General features: G+C 47.1%; 2 protein-coding genes across 2 annotated transcripts in view; one reads left to right on the top strand and one right to left on the bottom strand.

The window, feature by feature from the left end:
- Nucleotides 1-4,785: 4,785 nt before the first annotated feature.
- LOC138656891 (uncharacterized) lies at nucleotides 4,786-5,607 on the bottom strand. Its single transcript, XM_069744232.1, has one exon. The coding sequence runs from the start codon at nucleotides 5,605-5,607 to the stop codon at nucleotides 4,786-4,788; it is 822 nt and encodes a 273-aa protein (XP_069600333.1).
- A 58-nt stretch (nucleotides 5,608-5,665) lies between these two features.
- The window catches only part of GABRB1 (gamma-aminobutyric acid type A receptor subunit beta1), an 890,147-nt gene continuing 878,839 nt past the window's right edge, over nucleotides 5,666-16,973 (top strand). The window contains exons 1-3 of the mRNA XM_069744511.1: nucleotides 5,666-6,250; nucleotides 6,393-6,484; nucleotides 6,642-6,709. Of these exons, the coding sequence (XP_069600612.1) occupies nucleotides 6,168-6,250; nucleotides 6,393-6,484; nucleotides 6,642-6,709 (243 nt within the window). The 5' untranslated portion in view covers nucleotides 5,666-6,167. The remainder of the gene's footprint in view (nucleotides 6,251-6,392; nucleotides 6,485-6,641; nucleotides 6,710-16,973) is intronic.

Here is a 16,973-nt window from a genome sequence, read left to right as displayed (position 1 = left end):
GTGAAAGCCACAGGATGGGAGGTCATATGGGGGCAGGACGGGAGCTCATATGGGGGCAGGATGGGAGCTCATGGGACAGGATGGAAGCTCATATGGGGCAGAATAGGAGCTCATGGAGCAGGATGGGAACCCATGTGGTGCAGGATGGGAGCTCATATGGGGGCAGGATGGGAGCTCATGGGACAGGATGGAAGCTCATGGGACAGGATGGAAGCTCATATGGGGCAGAATAGGAGCTCATGGAGCAGGATGGGAACCCATGTGGTGCAGGATGGGAGCTCATATGGGTGCAGGATGGGAGCTCATATGGGGGCAGGATGGGAGCTCATGGGACAGGATGGGAGCTCATGGGACAGGATGGGAGCTCATATGGGGCAGAATAGGAGCTCATGGAGCAGGATGGGAACCCATGTGGTGCAGGATGGGAGCTCATATGGGGCAGAATGGGAGCTGATATGGGGCAGGATGGGAGCTCATGGGAGCAGGTTCGGAGCTCATACTGTGGCAGGATGAGAGCTCATATGGGGGCAGGATGGGAGCTCATATGGGGCAGAATGGGAGCTCATATGGTGGCAGGATGAGAGCTTATATGGGGGCAGGATGGGAGCTCATATGGGGGCAGGATGGGAGCTCATATGGGGCAGGATGGGAGCTCATATGGGGGCAGGATGGGAGCTGATATGGGGCAGGATGGGAGCAGGTTCGGAGCTCATATTGTGGCAGGATGAGAGCTCATATGGGGGCAGGATGGGAGCTCATATGGAGCAGAATGGGAGCTCATATGGTGGCAGGATGAGAGCTTATATGGGGGCAGGATGGGAGCTCATATGGGGGCAGGATGGGAGCTCATATGGGGGCAGGATGGGAGCTCATATGGAGGCAGGATGGAAGCTCATATGGGGCAGGATGGGAGCTCATATGGGGCAGAACAGGAGCTCATGAGGTCAGGATGGCAGCTATTGTGGGAGAAAGATGGCAGCTCATATGGCGGCAGGATGGGAGCTCATATGGGGCACAATGGGAGCTCATATGGGGCACAATGGGAGCTCATATGGGGCACAATGGGAGCTCATATGGGGCACAATGGAAGCTCAGATGAGGTAATGCAGCGCCCCAGAGATCTGGTCGCTGCAGTATGACACTCTGCCGCTAAGGGGAGTGATGGTACGTCTGATGGCACTGAAGGAATTCTACTGACCAGGTATCACCAGCACACATTACACTTTACACTCCGGCCACTAGGGGGAGAAAAAGGCTTTATTTATTGGGCCACTCCTCACACTGGTAAAACTAGGGGTTGGATAGGAAGTTAGTCAGAAGCTGACTGGGTTGGATTCAGGCAACATCCCGTGGCAGGGGGTGTTGCAGGGAGAAGACACAAGGGGGTCCCTGTCAGGCGTGGGAACCTGGCAGGTGCCTAGCGAACAGAGCAGAACGTAACGGAACCGCGCCTGCACACCCTGCGGCGGTATCCTAAGAGAGAGACACGAAGGGAAGGATATTGTGGAACAGTGAGAAACGAGATCAAGCACAAAGGAGAACCAGTAGGAGTTGTGCCGTGAGACCGAGGCAACATCCTACTGAGGCGCGTAGCCGGTGGCCGGAACACCGCGGGAGTAACTGACTATAGGCCTTACTTCGAACTCCGCAGGACAGTTAATTATAGGTTGGCTGTCTACCTTAAATTTCCTAAGAAGACATAGGGGGCAACGCGTGGAGAGGGGTGTCTCTAGGGTCCCGGAAAAGCTCCGAGCCTTCCCGTCATACGGGTGCGTCCTAGCCATAACATACCTGGGGGACGAGAAACTAGTAACATCTGGAACAAGCAAGAGAGAATTAGAAATAACGAACGAACGAGAACAGCAGTTGTGAGGACTATTCCGAATGCTCAGCAGGGTAGCACTACAACACACAGGCGCTAGTGGTAGGCACGGATTTCCACCTGCAAAGGGAACTCTGGATGTGCCCATCGGACCGGCCGGTCTCAGATAGCCCTGTTAAGCGTGCTCTGGATTGAGGATCCTGAAGTCTTCAGTAAAGAGGTAAAGAGACTGCAACCTTGTGTCCTCGTTATTGACTGCACCTCACACCATCACCATCCACCTTACTGGGAAGCCCTGGGGACACACTTCACCTGTGGGAAGGTATACCATCCAGCTGCCATTCCATCACCCCAGCGGACCCCACAGCAGCATCGGTCACTCTGACCGAACACCACAGGTGGCGTCATGAAACCTTGACAGACTCCTATCACCTTTTATTGGACGCCCCTTAGCAGGGTCACGAACCGGGTCTAGCCACCGTGACAGCCTCAGAACCGAACTAGAGAGGCCCGGTACCGAGAACTCGTGGCCCTGTGTCTGGGGGCGCTCCAGTAACAAGGCAGCTCATATGGGGCAGGATTGGAGCTCATATGGAGGCAGGATGAGAGCTCATATGGGGCAGTATGGGAGCTCATATGGGGGCAGGATGAGAGCTCATATGGGGGCAGGATGAGAGCTTATATGGGGCAGTATGGGAGCTCATATGGGGGCAGGATGAGAGCTCATATGGGGGCAGGATGAGAGCTTATATGGGGGCAGGATGGGAGCTCATATATGGGCAGGATGGGAGCTCATATGGGGGCAGGATGGGAGCTCATATGGGGGCAGGATGGGAGCTCATATGGGGGCGGATGGGAGCTCATATGGAGGCAGGATGGAAGCTCATATGGGGCAGGATGGGAGCTCATATGGGGCAGAACAGGAACTCATGAGGGCAGGATGGCAGCTATTGTGGGAGAAAGATGGCAGCTCATATGGCGGCAGGAAGGGAGCTCATATGGGGCACAATGGGAGCTCATATGGGGCAGAATGGGAGCTCAGATGAGGTAATAAGGCAGCTCATATGGGGCAGGATTGGAGCTCATATGGAGGCAGGATGGGAGAACATGGCTGGAGCCAAGAATGAAACACAAGGGGGCTACTTTCGAGGCTAATCAAGGGTTATTATTACCATAGTGATGTATTTTATTGTTAGAGGATACTGTTTTCAATGAAGGGAGTTCCGTTACTCTACTGAGCGACACTATGTCACCTTTTTTTCTTCATCTGGTGTAGTGTAGAAGTCGGGAAAAATTAAGTAATGTGCTCTGCAAGCAGTGCTCTAAAAAACTGTTATTTCCTGCAGAAATGAGTCCTTGGTGGAACAAGTGATGGAGGTCTGTGCTGGTTGAAGCTGAAGAGTAAAGATGGAAGACTTCATCTCGAGACGTCACTGGTGATTCAGTGTATGACGTGTACACACACAGTATACACTGTATATTATATGCAGAGCTCCTGTGTACAATGTCATGAGTGATCATTGTATTACCTTTACACTGACACTATATACAGATCTCCTGTGTATAATGTCACTGGTGATCACTGTATTATCTGTCCACTGTCCACCGGTGATCCCTGTATTACTAGTACACTGACACTATATACAGAGCTCCTGTGTACAATGTCACTGGTGAGCCCTGTATTACCTGTACACTGATACTATATACAGAGCTCCTGTGTACAATGTCACCAGTGATCCCTGTATTACCTGTACACTGACACTGTATACTAAATACAGATCTTCTGTGTATAATGGCACTTATGGTGATATTAGTATTGTGTTTTATTTTATCGATGATCAGTATTGTAGTAATCGGTCACTGTGCTGTGGTAATATGTGGTCTGGTCATGGTGTGGCGGTCTTTGTTCCTTGTAGGTGGTATTATAGGTCACTATGTGGTGGTAATATGGTGTCTAGTCATGGTTGGCGGTATTTGTCCCTTGTATGTGGTATTATTGGTTATTTTAAAAATTGAAAAATAAAAATATACCTAAATTGTATTGAATATTTTAACAAATGTGTAATAAGTTACAGTAGAGTAGAGCCCGGCCAAAATAGTATACAAAAGCTACTGGCTATGTATGTGATCTGGTGATGGGAACTGGTAATGTGTGATTGGTGAGGACGTGGTGCAGAAGGGAAGTTTTTCCAAGAAAGGGCAATGGGACTGTGGAAGGTTCGCTTGATGGAGGCAGAGCTGAGGTGGAGCCTGGGTGGAGTCTCAAGGGGGCCCCGAAAATGTTGCCAGTATGGGGCCCCGAAATTCCTAGTGGCAGCCCTGTATCTATCTATCCCATATCTATCTATCATCCATCTATTCCATATCTATCATCCATCTATTCCATATCTATCTATCAATCCAAAAAACGGAGGCAGCACACCATTAGTAGTGGAAAAAGCAGGAGCTACTATTATTAGCCCATTTCAGCAACGTTTCAAGCTTGAAAAAGGTTCACATCTACCAGAACCGAAACGTTGCTGAGATGGGCTAATAAAAGTAGCTCCTGCTTTTTCCACTACTAATGGTGTGCTGCCTCCGTTTTTTGGATTGATAGATAGATATGGAATAGATGGATGATAGATATGGAATAGATGGATGATAGATAGATATGGGATAGATAGATACAGGGCTGCCACTAGGAATTTCGGGGCCCCATACTGGCAACATTTTCGGGGCCCCCTTGAGACTCCACCCAGGCTCCACCTCAGCTCTGCCTCCATCAAGCGAACCTTCCACAGTCCCATAATGGTTTGGTCTATGCCTGGGGGGCTCTGCACCCGACTCTATTTTTCTATTTTCACTTTTGTGTTTTTTTTTCTATCTATCTATCTATCTATCTATCTATCTATCTATCTATCTATCTATCTATCTATCTATCTATCCTTCTATCTATCCCCCTATCTATCTATCCTTCTATCTATCTATAATCTATCACATGCACACACTGCATGCTGTGTGCAGACACTTGTGCTCACGGTGACCCAATCCTGCAGGTGGACGGTAGGACTGTGGTGGACGGTAGGACAGGTGGACGGACGGTAGGGCAGGTGGACGGTAGGACAGGTGGACGGTAGGACAGGTGGACGGACGGTAGGACAGGTTGACGGTCGGACAGGTGGACGGTAGGACAGTTGGACGGACGGTAGGACAGGTGGACGGACGGTAGGACAGGGAGACGGATGGTAGGACAGGTGGACGGTAGGACAGTTGGACGGACGGTAGGACAGGTGGACGGACGGTAGGACAGGGAGACGGATGGTAGGACAGGTGGACGGTAGGACAGTTGGACGGACGGTAGGACAGGTGGACGGTCGGACAGGTGGACGGTCGGACAGGTGGATGGATGGTAGGACAGGTGGAAGGTAGGACAGGTGGACGGACGGTAGGACAGGTGGAAGGTAGGACATGTGGACGGACGGTAGGACAGGACAGGTGGACGGTAGGACAGGTGGACGGACGGTAGGACAGGTGGACGGACGGTCGGACAGGTGGACGGTCGGACAGGTGGACGGATGGTAGGACAGGACAGGTGGACGGTCGGACAGGTGGACGGTCGGACAGGTGGACGGTCGGACAGGTGGACGGTCGGACAGGTGGACGGTCGGACAGGTGGACGGTCGGACAGGCAGAGGTGTCCCGCACAGCAGCACACACTGACGCTGAGGAGGATGAGGAGGAGATGCCTTCCTCCTCTCTCCGTGTGAGGAGCCCCAGTCTCTAGGCCAGCTTTCCTGCATCCACATAGCAGAGCAGAAGTAATTGGTTTGTGTGGTGTTCCTCCAGCCCCCTCCCAGCATCGGAGAGATCGTGATCAGGTAGAGCCCGTCTCCTCCGCCGCCGCCACTGCAGCTTCCCGGGGAATGGCTGCACCGTGCTCAGGGAAGGAGAGACGCTGACGGCTCGTCCCCAGCAGCGGCGCCCGGCCGGCACGTCCTCCAGCACCTCAGCTCTCAGTCCCAGCCATGCTCACACATCTCCCCCATCCCTGAGCCTGCACCGGAGCCCTGCGACCACCCTCTCACCGGCCTGCATGGACTGAGAGCGAGACTCAACTTTTAACCCTTTGGAGACTTGGACATTTTTTTCATCTTTTTTTTTTTCTGTGCCCCCCCCCCCCCTTCCTCCCCACTGCCCCCTCCTTTCAATCTTCCCCAGTCCGTGTGGATGCTGCCCGCACTGCGCATGCTCCTCTCTATTAGGAATTATCGCCTGGCTTCAGACTTTAGTTGCATTCGTTGAATCTTCTCTCATTAAGGAACATTTTTTTTTATTTTATTTTTTTTTTTGCTATCAACTTAAAGTAATGTGGACTCTGCAGAACCGAGGAGGATCTTTCCGGATTGTGTCGTTCCCTATGCTGATTGCCATGGTGTGCTGTGCTCAGAGGTGAGATGTGCTGCAGAGAGATCTGCATATCCTTAATTGCTACCCTGTCCATGTAGAATATTGGGGATGATGGAGGGGACTTGGGTCTGATGCCTGTCATGTCGGTGCTGACTCCAGGATCCATACTTCTTCTTCTCCTTAGTGTTAATGAGCCAAGCAACATGTCATATGTGAAAGAGACGGTGGACAGATTGCTGAAGGGATACGACATCCGACTGAGGCCAGACTTTGGAGGTAATGACACCACTAGTGATAAATGTATGAACATCTCATGCACCCACAATAATCACAGCCACAAGGTAAAATGTCATAGAAAAAAAAAAAAAGATGGATCCTGAATTACTCTGCATATTGCTGCTGTGATGACACGTCTGCCTCTTCTTCTCCCCAGGCCCTCCTGTTGATGTGGGGATGAGGATAACCATAGCCAGCATAGATATGGTCTCAGAAGTCAACATGGTGAGTACATCCTTGGGATGATGACACCGAGGATGGGAGAAGGAAGCTCGGAGGCTTCGCCTGCAACTTTGTGTCAACTTGGTTCCTCTCTCCAGAGGATTTGATGGCTTCACTTAGCTGCCCGTGTTGTGACTAATTGCACTGGAGATGGTGATTGCTAATTACATCTCTGGACATTAATTCTGATGGATGGAAATGTCTCCATCTATGTGTGGAGAGTTGGGGGCTGGTCTACTACTTCAGCACCGTGGACAGCACTAGGATTTCTCAGCTTGCCTGACATACAGCATGTGCAGAAGACAATGTGATTGTCTATAGCAGGGGTCCCCAACTCCAGTTCTCAAGGCCCACCAACATGTCATGTTTTCAGGATTTCCTTAGTCTTGCCCAGGTAATAATTGCATCACCTGTGCAATGCAAAGGAAATCCTGAAAACATGACCTGTTGGTGGGCCTTGAGGACTGGAGTTGGGGACCTCTGGTCTATAGTATTGAGCCCACGTTCAGTATTTGGTCAGTATTTTACATTAGCACGTGTAAGCCAAAAAAGTGGTGCACGCGTTTCTATACGCTCACAGAGGCGTATGATATGGCCCGAGTGCTATCTGATGTTTTATCAGATCGCACTCGGACCAATGTTATATTATGGGGCATTTTATCTACAGACCAACTAGCATGCTCCGGAATTCGGATAACACGTAGCCATAGACATCTGTGAATGCGTGTGAAACATCTACGGACTCAAACAATGGAGAAGATGGAGAAATTAAGGTCTCCATCTTCTCCACGCCTGTGCTCTAATTCTTTCATGCAAGAGAATTGGATCACCGTAAACTGACCCTCGGCTCAAACGCATGTCATTAGCATAGTCGGCCCGATTCTCTTGCATGAGACAATATAGGGCCGTGTGACCCCCGGTCTTATACTTTTCCTCTGATTGTGGGTTTTGGCTTACACATATTGATCTAAAATATTGACCAAACACTGAACGCGTGAAGGTGGTCTTAGGCCGGGGTCACACGAGCGATGAGTCTCTCATGCGAGAGAATTGGGCCGATTATGTAAATGAGGCTGGGCTCAAACTCTGATCCGCGTGTTATCGGAGTGCCAGCTTAGCATTTGGATTGTTTCGCTCAGATGATTGAATTTGCAGCACAGGTGCCGAGAAGATGTAGAACATAATTTCTCTATCTTCTCCATTGTGTGAGTGCAGTCCGATGTTTTCCACGCCCCCATAAACTTGAATGGGTGCTTTTGCCATTTGATTTGCGCAGCATGCTGAATCAGCTTGAGGGAAAAAAAACCGCAGATCTGCACTGTCCCATATTATAACGTTGGGCCGATAAATCATCAGATAGCACTCGTCCGATGTATCTGCACCTATTGTAGTCACCTAGTGAGATAGTCGAATTGTGAGCGTGATGCAAGTTGTTTGACATTTGTTGAGTGTGCACAGTGCTCAGAGATTACCATCCAGTTTGGAGGCAATATGCCTTAGATTATTATTATATGCTAGCATTAGCACTCATTTTACTATATATTGGACTACTTCATTTTGTTTTTGCGTTGTATCTATATCCCAGATGTTCAGATTTCTTGTCCAGAGCTTGTAAAAGTTTCACTAAGTTCCTACAAGCCTTCAAAATGCACTGAGCCGAAGGCAAAACGGTTTAATAAAGATATGACCAAGTCACAAACCTACAATCCTAGAGTTAAAGTGTCACTCCAGTGTTACTTTTTAATGCAGTGCCGGAATGGTGCTTCTAATCCAGATCTCCTGCCCCCTTTCCAGCTGCCGTCATCTCCCTTCTATTACCGCGGCTCCAGTTGGTCTCCAGCAGTTTGTGACCTGCCGGATCGCTTCAGTCTTTGGTTGAGCGAGGCGGGGGTCACTTTTCAATGGAAGTCTATGAGGGCCTTGTTTCGGCTCTCATATACTGTCATTGGGAGCTTGTGACTTCCGGACAGTCACAAGATGGCGGTCTGGGACTAGAGCTGCACCGATAGAAGGTGAAGATGGCGGATGGTCAGTTTAGGACTAAGGTCAGGGACCTTAGATTATTGGCACCACACCAGTGCTGAAAAAAAAGAAACAATGTTGTAGTGATGCATTGACAGCAGTGTGGTTTGGTGTCACATCTCTAGGGCCCTGTAGTATGTAAGGGGCCTTACTGTATAGGGAACTCTGTCGTATGAGTAAAGCTCGTGTGTGTCAATATTTTACTAGATCCATACGAAATATCAGTTCTCTTAAAAAAAAAAATGCTATTTAATTGGGTCATTATTATTACATTTATTATGTAACTAGAGGTACAAAACCCCCTGAATATAGGTGTCCACATTTTGTTTGCACAAAGTACAATGTTATACAATGGTGTTACATTTTATTGTTATCTTGTAGGATGTTTTCTTTAGCACCTGTTGAAACAGATCTTTCATTCTTTGCCCAAACTGGTGACTAATAATTTGCTTTTAAGTACATTTCTTCTGTCTCGATTCACATGTTGCACTATAAAAAAATTGTATTGTGCCAGAAAAATCGCTGTAAATACTTTCATGGCCAAAAACTACGAAAGGTATCACAACGAGAACACTTTTGTCATTTTTGGCCATAAAAGTATTTAAATGGACTCGATTCGCAAAAACATTTTTAGAACTCAGTAATGGTATGTCCTGTGTGTGCAATGAGAACAGCAATACTGTTACATTTTATTGTTACCTTCGATGTTTTCTTTAGCACCTGTTGAAACAGAACCTCATTCTTAGACGACTTATTTACTCTTCTTGTCCAAGTTTTGCCCAGTAAAGAGGGAGTTTTGCTTCCATGAAACCTCCCACAAGTGGTTGAGAATACAAAAATGATGATACATTTACTTCTATCACCATCATCCGAACATTAGATGTCCATGTATATATATATACAGTATATAATGTAGTGTCATTATAACCTATCTACACTATAATTGTCTAAGGGTCACTTCCGTCTTTCTGTCTGTCGGTCCTTCTGTCTCTCATGGATATTCATTGGTCGCGGCCTCTGTCTGTCATGGAATCCAAGTCGCTGATTGGTCTCGCCAGCTGCCTGTCATGGCTGCCGCGACCAGTAAGCGATGGCCACAGTCCGATTAGTCCCTCCCCTGCAATCAGCGCCCCCTCCATACTCCCCGCAGTCACCCTCTCACACAGGGTTAATGCCAGCGGTAACGGACCGCGTTATGCTGCGGGTAACTCACTCCGTTACCGCCGCTATTAACCCTGTGTGACCAAGTTTTTACTATTGATGATGCCTATGCAGCGTCAATAGTAAAAACATCTAATGTTAAAAATAATAAAAAAAATAAAAAATCATTATATACTCACCTTCCACCGCCTTTCCGGCTCCTGGCTACGGTCCGGTGACCGCTCTTTGTAAGCGGCAGGTTCCGGTGGTATGGGAGAAGGACCTGCCATGACGTCATGGTCATGTGACCGCGACGTCATCACAGGCCCTGCACGCCTGCGCAAGAAGGACCTGCCATGACGTCACGGTCATGTGACCGCGATGTCATCACAGGCCCTGCGCGCTTGCGCAAGAAGGACCTGCCATGACGTCACGGCCATTTGACCGTGACGTCATCACAGGCCCCGCGCGAGAACGACCTGCCATGACGTCACGGTCATGTGACCGCGACGTCATCACAGGTCCTGCGCGACAAGGACCTGCCATGACGTCACGGTCATGTGATCGAACTACAACTGGCCCTCGGAAGGAGAGTATATTTTTTTTGTTTTTTTTAAAACCTGCGACATACATGGATGGGCAATATACTACATAGCTGGGCAATATACTACGTGACTGGGCAATATACTACGTAACTGGGCAATACACTACGTGGCTCTGTGCTGTATACTACGTGACTGGGCAATATACTACATGACTGGGCAATATACTACGTGACTGGGCAATATACTACGTGACTGGGCAATATACTACGTAACTGGGCAATATACTACGTGGCTCTGTGCTGTATACTACTGTACATCACTGGGCAATATACTACGTCACTGGGCAATATACTACATAGCTGGGAAATATATTACATGGCTGGGCAGTATACTACGTCACTGGGCAATATACTACGTGGCTGGGCAATATACTACGTGGCTGAGCAATATACTACATGGCTGGGCAATATACTATGTGGCTAAGCAATATACTATGTGACTGGGCAATATACTACGTGGCTGGAGAATATACTACGTGGCTGGGCAATATACTATGTGACTGGGCAATATACTACGTGGGCTGTGCAATATACTACGTGGCTGGGCAAAATACGTGGGCTGTGCAATATACTGCGTGGGCTGTGCAATATACTACGTAGCTGGGCAATATACTACGTGGGCTGTGCAATATACTACGTGGACATGCATATTCTAGAATACCCGATGTGTTAGAATCGGGCCACCATCTAGTCTACTATATAATTGTCTAAGGTTCACTTCCGTCTTTCTGTCTGTCCTTCTGTCTGTCACGGATATTCATTGGTCCTGGCCTTTGTCTGTCATGGAAATCCAAGTCACTTATTGGTCGCGGCAAAACAGCCACGACCAATCAGCGACGGGCACAGTCCGGAAGAAAATGGCCGCTCCTTACTCCCCGCAGTCAGTGCCCGGTGCCCGCATACTCCCCTCCAGTCACCGCTCACACAGGGTTAATGCCGGCGGTAACGGACAGCGTTATGCCGCGGGTAACGCACTCCGTAACCGCTGCTATTAACCCTGTGTGTCCCCAACTTTTTACTATTGATGCCGCATAGGCAATGTAATGTTAAAAATAATAAAAAAAACAAAAACCTGCTATTCTCTCCCTCCGTAGTCCGCCGGACCGCTCGCGCCGGCTGCCATCTTCCGTTCCCGGCGATGCATTGCGAAATTACCCAGAAGACTTAGCGGTCTCGCAAGACCGCTAAGTCATCTGGGTAATTCCGCAGTGCATCCTGGGAACGGAAGATGGCAGCCGTGCACGTATCGCCGGAGCTTCGCTGGATCCCTGTATACTGTATAACTATTTTTTATTTTAATTATTTTTTTTAACAGTGATATGGTGCCCATACTGCTGTATACTACGTGGGCTGTGTTAGATACCGCGTGGTTGCTATATACTACATAGGCAGTGTTATATACTATGTGGGCTGTGTCGTGGGCTGTGCTGTATACTGCGTTGGCTGGGCTATATATTACGTGGCCACTGTTATATACTGCGTGGCCTGTGTTATATACTACGTCGCCTGTGTTATATACTGCGTGGCTGCTATATACTGCGTGGGCTGTGTTATATAGTACGTGGCTGTGTTATATACTGCGTGGCCACTGTTATATATTGCGTGGCCTGTATTAATGCATCAGGTATTTTACAATATGTATATAGCAGCCACATAGTATATAGCACAGGCCATGTAGTATTTGTCTGCTATATACTGCATGGCTCCTATATACTACGTGGCCTGTGCTATATACTATGTGGCTGCTATATACATACATAGATACATATTCTAGAATACCCAATGCGTTAGAATCAGGCCACCATCTAGTTGTATATAATAATATATATTTCCTCTACTGACTGATTTCGCACTCACGGGTATATTTATACAGAGAGCAGGGGAGATTCTGATGACGATTTACAGGGTTACACTGACCCATGGAGACCACTATGGAATCCTGTAGTGGGATCAGGTTTTGACACAATAATAGGCTCACCAAAAAAACAAACTGTTTTATGGCCTGTTTATTGTACTAGGGACATTTCTACTGACTTGATTCGCAAAAGCTTTATTTTTAGAATTTAATAGTGCCATTTCCTTTGTGTACAATGAGAACACCATGATACAAATTCCAATGGATATTAATATGTTCCTTACAGATTTATGGCAGATCTTAGAATCTTTTCTTTTACAGGGCACCAGTTGGATAAGTTCCATTTATTGTGAAATGGGTTTTCAATTCCATTCTTTTATTTTGCATGTGGCCCGAGACACCGATCAATTGCCCATTGCATCTCGGTCCCATTGGCCGAGTCCTCCACCATATAAATGGCCCACCCAGAAAAGTTTGCCTCATCACTGAATATAATGTTCTGGTAAACTGAGGGTCCTGTTCCAATTTTTGTTTTGCCCATTCTGCAAATTCAGCGCGCCGATCTGGCATCAGTCGAACATCCGTTCGATGGATATTAGCTACTCACAAATGGCACCTTACAAAATCCAGCTGCTGCAGCATCTCAAAGAGGATGACCCGGATCGGCGCGCTGCATATGCAGAATGGGTAAAACAAAAATTGGAACAGGACCTTTAGTTTACACAGAACATTATGTTCAGTGATGAGGCAAACTTTTTTGGGTGGCCCATTTATATGGATACACCTAAATAACATGCTATCTTGCACAGGGTGTCTTGCATTGAAATCTGCTGCAATGACCCGGGTAATATGTTCACCAGAGATCAACACAATTTCTATCCGCTCCTCACGTGTTAACCTCTGCGACATGTCAATGGCTGTAAACAAAGAGAAACACTTGTAAACAACTCATGAAAGAATAAGGTTACGTTGAAACCAATCACACCATTGTTTTTCTTGTGAAATTCTCAATAAGTTTGATGTGTCACATGACCCTCTTCCCATTGGAAAAAATAAAGTTGGATCCAAAATGGCTGAATTCAAAATGGCCGTCATGGTCGCCACCCATCTTGATAAATTTTCCCCCTCCCATATACTAATGTGGCACAAGAAGGAAGTTGATATCATCACCCACTCCCATTTTATTTAGGTGTATCCACATACATGGCCCACCCTGTATATATACGGCTATATATGAGCAAATCAGTTGTAATAGCAATTGCAAACTTGTCAGAAGTGACGTTAAGTATGAGCAGGTTTTAAAATGATAATTAGTAACAGTTTATCACCAGTTGCTCAGAGGAAAATTAACAAACAACATGGCTACATTTCTTGTCAGTTTTTCAAGAACTGGTGTTGCCATCAGACACTTTGTATAAAAATTCACTTTTTTAGGAGTGGTATTCTAATATTGTGGGAAATCGTACATCAGGGGAATTATTTTGAACCCTAAGGCTATGTGCCCACATTGCAGAATGTTTGCAGAATTTTCCTGATCAAATCCGGACTCCTTTCGCAGGAAATCCACTCGCGTTTTTTTCGTGTTTTTTTCCGGAGCGTCCCAATACAATTATATTTGTAGAATAAAAGAAGCATGGGCACAACAATGCGGAATTCCATTAAAAATAATGGGAGCATTTTTTAAGCGTTTTCACAGCGAAAAACGCAGAAAAAACGTGAAAAAAATCCGCAACATGTCCACAATGTGTCACAGGGTCCTTCTCCGATACCACACAATCAACAGAGCAAGAGAACAGTGAGCAACTCCAAGACCTTTATTTAGGCAAAAATACCAAAGGTCCATATATGATCCACCACACAAAGGATAAAATAGTCCAGAACACGAATGCAGTTCAGTAACAGGATAAAAGTACAACAATCCAGCATACAGAGGATAGCATAGTCCATATACTCTTCTTTCTCTCTGAGATGCTGTGAACACATCATCATTCCACACAGGACTGATCTGTGTCTCACCCCCCTGATATTTTAAGGCTATGTGCACACGTTCAGGGTTTTTTGTGTTTTTTCGCGGTAAAAACGCTATAAAAACTCATTAAAAATGCATACATTATGCATCCTATCATTTAGAATGCATTCTGCATGTTTTGTGCACAAGATGCGTTTTTTGCGCAAAAAAACGCATCGCGGTAAAAAAACCCAGCATGTTCATTAATTTTGCGGATTTTCTGCGTTGGTCCCGCTATTCTATGCATTTGGGAAAAACGCACCAAAAACGCACCAAAAACGCGTCAAAAACGCATGAAAAAAACCCGAAAAAAACGCACGCGGATTTCTGGCAGAAATGTCCGGTTTTTGTCAGGAAAATTTCTGCAAGAAATCCTGACGTGTGCACATACCCTAAAGGTACCGTCACACTCAGCAACTTTTGAACGAGAACGACAGCGATACGTGACGTTGCAGCATCCTGGATAGCAATCTTGTTGTGTTTGACACGCAGCAGCGATCAGGATCCTGCTGTGACATCGCTGGTCAGAGCTAGAAGGCCAGCACTTTATTTTGTCGCTGGATCACCCGCTGTCATCGCTGGATCGGCGTGTGTGATGCCCATGGATAGACATTCAGTATGGATAGATGGATAGACATTCAGTATTTGATCTGTCGTCAGGAGCTCAGCCTTTCCTGCTTTCTTCTACCAGGCCACCAAGGTCACCACTTTGAAATTTTCATAAAAAACATTTAACTGCTATTCAGGCTCAGACTGGCCCATAAAGGAACAGGTGTCTCCTGCAGTGGGCCCCTGTGCAGGAGTGAGCCCTCATCCCCCAAATGAGCAGTAGTTGGCACAATACACTTTTTTCACTTTAGTCACTTCAGTCAGCTTCTCCCCTTTTTATCTGGTTTCAGGAGTGATGTTTATATTACACACACCTGTTACTTGCCACAGGTGAGTTTGAACAAGCATCACAGGCTTAAACAAAGTTGTTTACCCACAATTTTGGAAAGACACCAACAATTTTGTCAACAAAATACAATAGCAACAGCCGACAGCACTTCAGATATCAGAATGCAATAGGAAAAATGTATACCATACTTGAAAAAGACCTACAATTGATCGAAACGTTGCATTATCGCAAAATAAAGAGGTATTTTTGTTTTTACCCGGATTGGCTACAACAACAATTTTGTCCAGTCCATTTTTGGAGTTTTGTGTGAAATTATGTCCACTTTGCCTTTTTTCATTTTTTTTTTTGTGTTATTACAATACACACAAAGGAAATAAACATGTGTATAACAAAACGTGCATAATTGCAAAAATTTTCTGGGAGAAATACTTAACTTTCTGGAACAATTTGAAGGATACCAACACTTTTGGCTATGACTGTATGTACAGAAAGCATGTCATCATTCATCAATCATGTAGCAAACTATCCGTTTTATTGTTGTATAGAAGCAGAGATAAATTATAAATGTGGATAATGTAATATTTTTAAGTAGCTGGACCTGGCCCCCTGGGTGTTAGGTCTCGAGTTCCCGCTTCTGCACAGGGGGAATCTCGAGCCATCTCCGCTGCGGTCTCCCATTCTCATTCAGCCGCAGTGGAGTCTGCTCAGCAAGGACGTCGGTCCCAGCGTCTTGCTCAGTCTCACTCTGTACTGAGTTACTGCTGCTTCTTCAGCTTCTGCCATTAAAGCCAGTGCTGGTCAGCAGCAAGCGGACTTCTCTGGGACTAAGTCCTTGTCTGCACACACTGAGCATGCCCAGGGTAAGATCTCCCGTTGGAGATCGAGGGTCATATGCTCAGGCTCTGCAGCACATTCCATTGGTCCTCTTGGCAGGTCTTGGAAGGGCAAAGTTTCTGTGGCCACTTCCTGTGCTGCAACTATATAAACTGCGCATGACCGCACGGCCATGCGCTAGTGTACAATTGTTAATGTGTGTATGTTGTGAGTGCAAGTCGTCCTTGGATACCCCTACCCTATTGAATGTCTGTTCGCGGAAGGTGTATGGCTGCTATCTAGCGCCCGACTTAGCCTACAGCACTAATCACACATTACAGCGTCCAGTTGCTGTGACCGCCAGTACGGCGCCGTGCACTTCCTCTGTGCTTTCCTTACCCAAGCCTGGGTGGTTAGCGGCGTTCGTCAGTGCGGCACCGCATGCACTCTTGTGCCTTAAAATTGTTATTGAGTTTCCTTACACACCCAGTTGCGGTGTTGTGCCAGCAAGGGTCTAATCGGACTTCAATCCTAGTTGGGGTTGAGTTCGCTGACTACTTGCTCGCGCTCTATGTGCGGTACCGCGGTCCTGTGACGCAACAGGATCGCTTCTTTCACGCTGGGTGAAGTTTAACCCACGTGTGTATACTTATGAGTACCGCCATATAGTCCGTCATTACTTGGCAGCAGGTTCCATCTCTGCACGGTGGACCCCGGGCTGCGAACGCACCATACTCTATCTGTCTTATTATTTGGTGCGTTCCGCTAGCCCTAACATTACACTAGCGCCAGGGTCTGGCTAGTAATGACGGACAAACAGCAATCCTTGCGGTATATCCAGCAGCTGGAGGGTAGGTTGGCGGCTCTTGAGAGTGCAACCTCAGCTGTGGATGTTACCGCAGTTGCTGTACAGGCTGCTAGCGTGGC

Source organism: Ranitomeya imitator, chromosome 1 (assembly GCF_032444005.1).
Source record: "Ranitomeya imitator isolate aRanImi1 chromosome 1, aRanImi1.pri, whole genome shotgun sequence".
Classification (NCBI taxonomy): domain Eukaryota; kingdom Metazoa; phylum Chordata; class Amphibia; order Anura; family Dendrobatidae; genus Ranitomeya; species Ranitomeya imitator.
This window is presented reverse-complemented; position numbering and strand designations above follow the sequence as displayed.